The sequence below is a fragment of the Antrostomus carolinensis genome, unplaced genomic scaffold, assembly GCF_000700745.2.
Source record: "Antrostomus carolinensis isolate BGI_N321 unplaced genomic scaffold, ASM70074v2 scaffold42310, whole genome shotgun sequence".
Classification (NCBI taxonomy): Eukaryota; Metazoa; Chordata; class Aves; order Caprimulgiformes; family Caprimulgidae; genus Antrostomus; species Antrostomus carolinensis.
The window spans coordinates 8,254-14,937 of NW_010289877.1; the positions used below are offsets into that span (position 1 = coordinate 8,254).

Below are 6,684 nucleotides of genomic sequence, written 5' to 3' on the forward strand. Positions count from 1 at the left end.
GCCTCCTCCCTGTCCTGAGGGAATACGGAAGGTTTGCTTATTTGGAAGGTAACTTGCAGGGATGTGATGGATGGTCCCAATTCAACCCTTCCCTGTTGTTGTCACCAAGTGTTTTCAACTTGCCATGGGGATGCTTTTCACACCCTAATGGGTAGGGAGCACTGCTGTTCCCAGCAAAACCCCTTGCAGGACCAAGCCTTGTAGGATATGGCATGAGGTCTTCTCCAAACCCCTGGGTGCTATATGTAGAAAATAAAATCAGCTTCTAATGGGAGCCCCTGCCTGAGGTGGGAAGGAGCCCACCGTCCTTGGCCATGTGGGAGGGAGGACCTGCCCCTCCTTTCCCCTCTCTGTGGCAGATCTCCCATCCCTCACCACCTCCTGGTCCTTCCAGGCCAAGAGTACCGGATGTACAACACCTACGACGTCCACTTCTATGCCTCATTTGCTCTCGTCATGCTGTGGCCCAAGCTGCAGATCAGCCTGCAGTATGACATTGGTGAGTGACCCAGGAGACCCTGTCCCAGGAAACCCTGGCTTGATACCTGCTGGTGTCTTCACCTGGGGAAGAGATGGAGGATTTGGGATAGTATCTGCCACAGAAATCTCTGCTGTGGAACCAGCATCTCCCTCTATCTCCTCTGCTGGGCCCAGAACTTGCAAACCCCCAGTGTTGCTGCCTCTCAGCATCTCCCTGCCCAGCACTGGGGTGCCTTCTTGCAGTGGGGTGCACAGGTGGCTCTGCCTGCCCTGGGGCATCCCTGCTCTTACCAGCTCTCTCTGTGCCCTTTTAGGAGGACAAGCATGGAGCTGTTTGCACACCTTGAGGCTTTGGGTGGGCTTGGAGGCTGCTCAGTGGTGGCCTGACCCCTTTGCTGGGCTACAGGAGGGCTCAGCCCACTGGGGTTCCCTCCCAGTCCTGGGTGCTGCCACCACCTTGCTTAAGGGGGCTGGTGACACATGCATGTCCCCTGCTGAGGGCAGATTGAAAACAGCCTGGTGTCCCCTCAGCCTTTTGCAGAGGGCTGTGATCTTGCAGCTGGAGCCCCAAAAGACAGCCTGGCATGCTGGTACTCATGGTCATGCCCATGCCTGTGTTTGGAGCTTGCTGCTGCAGTGCTGCTGCCTTTTTGATGTCTCTTGCTCTGTGTCCTCTCCAGCTGTCACAGTGATGAATGAGGACGTACAGCCCCGGCAGTACTTGATGTGTGGTCAGACAGCCCAGGTGAAGCTGAAGAACGTGGTGCCACATGATATTGGGGACCCAGGTGAGGGGTCTGACCAAGCCTGCTGGGGGGCAGAGAGGGTGCAGGGCTCCTCACACAACTTTCTCAGAATGATTAACTCCCAAGCTGTGGGAAAGAGGTGTGGTGGGTGGAATACACTGTTCATTTTCTGGCAGTGAAAAGCTTGGATGGTTTGGGGTGGTGATGAAGACCGTGCTGCATGGAGCTTGTACAAAGGAGATGGAGGGAAGCTGCGCAGTGGTGGGAAGGCTGCTCTCATGAGAGGTGGCACAGGGTGCAACGTTTTATTTTAGCGCTGTTTGATCGCAGCATCCATGGGACCGTGCTCCTGGGTGGGAGAGGGGACATTCCTTGCTTGCTGCCCTGCTGCATCCGCTCTGTCCTTGCTCAGGTGACGAGCCGTGGCAGCGTGTCAATGCCTACCTGATGCATGACACGGCTGACTGGAAGGACCTCAACCTGAAGTTTGTGCTGCAGGTGTACCGTGACTACTGCCTGACACAGGACTCCCTGTACTTGAGGGACATGTGGCCAGTCTGCCAGGTACTGAGAGGAGATCAGACCGTGGGGCATCCCCCCTTTCTCACTTCCCTTGGGAGCTGTGTGACATCCCAGGTGGATGGATGCTCCCCAGCAGAGCCTGAGGGGCAGACAGGATGCAGGGGCTGTGTGACCATCTCCTGCCTCTCCCACAGGCTGTGATGGAGTCAGAGTTGAAGTTTGACATGGATAACGATGGGCTCATCGAAAATGGTGGCTTTGCTGACCAGACATACGATGCATGGGTGGTAAATGGAGCCAGGTGAGCAAGAGAAGCAGGTGAGGGTTGGAAATGAGGGGAGAATGGGGTTGGGAAGGTAGCTCAGAGCTGGGACTATGGCCCTCATCTTTTGTGGGAGTTCCTTGCAACCTATGGGGTGTCCCACGTTGGTGACACTGCTGTTGTTTTGCTCCGGCAGCGCGTACTGCGGTGGGCTGTGGCTGGCAGCCGTCTGCGTGATGTGCAAGATCGCAGAGGTGCTTGAGGATGCTGAGATCCAGCAGAAGTACACAGACATCCTGTGCAGGGGCAAGGAGGCGTTTGAGAGGATGCTCTGGAATGGTAGGTGCTCGCCAGTGGGGAACCATGAACTCAGCTGGCCATGTGTCCCTTGGGAGGAGGACGGCTCCTGCTTGGGTCATGGAGATTTGCATGGGGATGGAGGAAGGAGGGGAGATGCAACCCCTCTATGCGGAGGGGAAGGAGCAGGTAGCAGGGAGGGAACAGAAAAGATGTGGTGGTTTGGGAAAGGAAAGAGAAGAGATCCTTCTGGGAAAAGCTGTCGTGCTCCTGCCTCAGTGCTGGAGCGTAGGGATAGCACACATGAGCTGGGGTCCTAAACTATGGATTTAAAACTCTTTTTTCTACCTTTTTTTTCCCAGGAAAATACTACAACTATGACAGCAGTGGGAGTGACACCTCCAGCAGCATCATGTCAGACCAGTGTGCTGGGCAGTGGTTTCTTGGGGCTTGTGGCTTGGACCAAGGGGAGTTTGAGGTAAGAGAAGGGGCAGTCAGGTGCAGAGTGGAGAGGGGACCTGTGCCCAGAGGAGAGCAGCAGGGCTGGCATGTGGTGTGGGTTAAGTGTTGGGGGCTGGTGCAGGGGCTCCAGCCTGCTCCCCTGCACTGGTGCATGCTCAGGTGGAGGCTGTTGGATGTACATCAGTGCAACCTGCCTTCAACCAGAATCTGCTCGTGGAAAGGCCACATGGCAGGAGTGTGTGACCGTGGTTGGCTCTGGCACACTTGGAGGAGGGTCCCACTGGGGTTTGCTCTCAGCAAGGCGATATTTGTTTAAAAACAGGAGAAAAAAGTGTAGGAAACGTTCCACATGTTATTTGCTGCCCAGTTTAAAGTCCTAAATGAGTATCTGTGGGAACTAAGGTTTATTTGGGGTCCTAAAGCCTGTTGCTTTTCAGTTGCAAGAGAAGAATTGGCTGAAGGCTCCTCTTGTTTGATGGGATGGCAAGAGCAGCTGCTGGTGGTGCAGTACCTGGAACAGAGCTGGGAAGTGGAGAGTCATTGTATGGATTATTTATGACCCATAGTTGTCAGACCAGAGCGCTCTGTGGCGATGATGGACAGGCAAACACTTCGGGTGACTGAAGGAAGGAAGGAATGACTCTTGGCTGTGTGAGGGTGATGGACCATTTCACTCTCAGTTGGTACCAGAGAGGAGCTTCAAGTGAGCTTTCCTGGGAGCAGCTTGTGCTGAACACTGTGGCTTTTAACAACAAATGGGTGCCTGGTCGTGCCCTCCTGCATTTATCCCAGGGGGGGTCCATAGAGTGTGGGGACTGGGGCTGTGCCTGGTGCCCCAGGCAGGATCTGGCCCAGACCTCATGCAGTAATACCCAAACATCCCTTTTGGGGGGCAAACAGTAAACCTAGTGCAGTCCAAAAATCTTGCTTGCCTTTCCATAGCCTCGAATTTTTGTTGCTGAAGGTGGCACTCTTCTCTGCTGGCTGGTGAGCTTGGAGCTCACTGGAAGCCGGACTGGTGAGCTTCTGTGTTCTGTTACTGTGACCATCAAGGTTTTTTTCCATGTATTTTGATCCTTTGCCTTGCTGGCAGCACTCCTGTTTGTAACCTCATTAACGCACTCCTGCTGCGTGCACAGGTCAGTAACAAAATACAAAGTAGGAAAACACTGTGACCCCAGTCCTGAAGAAACTGTACCCTGAAACGTTCTGCCAGGAGCAGCTGCTTTGCACCACCCCTCTGCTGACTCCTGCTCCCTAACAGCACTTGGGCTTATTTCCAGAGCTACACTGGGAAAAAGACTGTGTGGGATCCTTGGCTTTAGTGTAGATAAAAGGGACCTGCTGCCTTTCCTTGGAGTCTACCAAAGGTGTCTGGTTGGGCTGCCCATCCTACCTGGGCAAGCTTCTGTCTGGTGTCATCATACCTCCTGCCTCCCCTGGCTCTGGTGCCATCAGACTGGCAAGAACTGTTGTGGCACATCCCTGGGCTGTGCTGGTGACCTGGCAGCTGCCTGGCACTGCCCTTTCTTGCAAGTAGATGTCATGTTTGACCCATGACTTCGCTTCTGATCTTGGTCACCCTACAAAGATCTTGTTATGGCTTTCTCACCATTAGGTGGTGTGGGATGGAAACGAGCAATCCCTCCCTTTGCAACATCACTGAGTCTTGAGCTTTGCTTTCCTCACCGAGGCTGTGACTTCTGCTGCACTGACGTTTGCTAATTTTATTGCCAATAATGAAAGCAGTGCAAAAACTTGAGTTTACTTTCAGCTGTGCACAGAGGCTTTTCATCTTAATGCAGCTCTTGCTGTGTTGCTCCACTGCTTTTTGTTTGGCTGGCACATGTTTTCATGCTCGGTGAGGCTGGGGCTTTTTTGGGTGGGTGCTTTTTTTTGTTGTTTGTGGGTTTCTTTTTCTTTCTTTTTTGGCAAGAGCTTACTCAGCGTGGTGCTTCCATCTGTTCCTGTAACTTGTTTTGAACTATTGGCCTTAGTTTGTTGAACAACTTTTTTTTTTTTTCTCCCCCTTATCAGAGGGGAAAGGTTTTTACTTCCTCCTGATAATCTCCTGAAATGACTGTTTATCCAGCGAGCACTACTGACCTTCTGTGAGTCTTTCACTTTCACTTGAGATAAAAGTTCCAAATGTCTCCTACTCCCCTGGTCCTGGCCGTGAACTCTTGCCTCACCACCCGATTACAAAATTTGAAGGATTAAAGTCCTTTTGAAATCACTCAAAACTAAGCCCTGTTTTTGTTTTTCCCCTGAGCTGAAGCTGAATTCTGCCACCACCACCCCGTCCCGGGCCCCTGAAGTTTCCCAGCATTTATCCAAACAAACCTACTGGTATCCACAACACTCACTTTGCAGCTGCAAGATGTGTTTTGATGTCATCAGACCTGCTTTGCCATCATCTTTCCCTTTGACAGGAAGATACCTCCAGCCTCACTGACCCCAGACTATCCTTTGCCCACCTCTGGCCCGTGTCCCCTATCTTGTAGGCATTGCAGTGCCTCTTCTAGTTGGTGCACATGGGCTGAGAGAACAGCCCAGTAGCTTTACCAGGTGGAAGTCTGGGCCTTAAATGGTTGTTAGCCTGAGAAATGAGCAGTGAACATAAACCAGGCTGATGATAGTGTGGTTGGCCAGATCTCTAAAGCAAACTCCCAAGAGATGTGGGGGGTTTGGCCAGCGACTGAAGGTGAGAGGCTGTGTGCTAGAGACACACTAGTTGAATGAGCTGTCAGCCTCCCTAGGAGGAAGGTGGAATGAAGTTCATCTCTTCTGTTGAGCTGCTTTATTTTTTTTGGTTATTTTTATCTTTTTTGGGAAAAGGCTTTTTTACTTCTCCTGTTACTTTCCTGAGGTGGCCATTTACCCAGCGAGCAGCATTGACCTCTTTCTAATGGGAGACTTACCCCTGCTCCCTGGAGACCCAACCTGAGGGGTCTGTGTGTGCACTGAACCCAGAGCCCTCTCTGTCTCTCTCTACACAGGTCTTCCCCAAGAGTCACGTTGTCAGTGCTCTCAAGACCATCTTTGAGAAGAACGTCATGAGCTTTGCAGGTGGCACCATGGGGGCGGTGAATGGCATGAGACCCGACGGGGTGCCTGACACCTCCAGCGTGCAGTCTGACGAGGTGTGGATCGGTGTGGTCTATGCCTTGGCTGCCACCATGATCCAGGAGGTGAGTGGTGATGCTGCACCCCTTGGCACGTGCCATCTCCTCACACTCGGTGGATGGGCTGATGGTTGTGTTCTCTCTGCTGCAGGGGCTGGTGGAGGAAGGCTTTCGTACGGCCGAGGGCTGCTACCGGACGGTTTGGGAACGGCTGGGCATGGCTTTCCAGACACCAGAGGCCTATCGGGAGAAGAAAGTCTACCGCTCGCTGGCTTACATGCGGCCCCTCAGCATCTGGAGCATGCAGCTGGCCCTGGAGCGCAGAGCTGGGCGGACACTGGCACCTGCACAGCCCCACCAGCTCCCCATCCACCCCTGAGCCTGGTGGCACCGGGCAGGGCAGCAGGTGCACTGGGGAGTATTGAGGGGCCTCAGCTGCTGGGCAGGGACCCTTCCATCCCCCTCCTTGACAATACTCACATTGCTGTTTTCCTTCCCTACCTCCACTACATGCCCTTTGCACCTCAGGAGGCTTCCAGCCACCGATGCTGAGCATGAGAGGGGATCTGAGGTGCGGGTGATGTCTCCTCGGAGAGGAGAGGGGTGGGATAAGGAGGTGCTGCTGGAGCCTGTACCTCCCCCTCCCCATCACTCAGGGCTCTGACAGCCTACAGGACCCCCAGCCATCCTCCACTGGAGCTGGTACCTTGCCCAAGAGCACAGGAGACCTTTCTCCTGCAGGCAGCAGGCTGGGTAAGGTGGGAGCTGATCTGTGGGGCAAAAAAAAAAA

At 53.6% G+C, this 6,684-nt stretch overlaps 1 protein-coding gene across 1 annotated transcript in view; it reads left to right on the top strand.

The window, feature by feature from the left end:
• GBA2 (glucosylceramidase beta 2) overlaps positions 1–6,273 on the top strand; it is a gene marked incomplete at its 5' end in the record, with an annotated part of 11,116 nt that extends 4,843 nt beyond the window's left edge. The window contains 9 exon segments of the mRNA XM_029085942.1: positions 1–48; positions 395–499; positions 1,161–1,268; positions 1,639–1,790; positions 1,943–2,049; positions 2,207–2,349; positions 2,670–2,785; positions 5,769–5,960; positions 6,046–6,273. The exon segment at positions 1–48 is cut by the window's left edge and continues 86 nt beyond it. Coding sequence (XP_028941775.1) covers positions 1–48; positions 395–499; positions 1,161–1,268; positions 1,639–1,790; positions 1,943–2,049; positions 2,207–2,349; positions 2,670–2,785; positions 5,769–5,960; positions 6,046–6,273 — 1,199 coding nt within the window.
• Between the last annotated feature and the right edge of the window lie 411 nt (positions 6,274–6,684).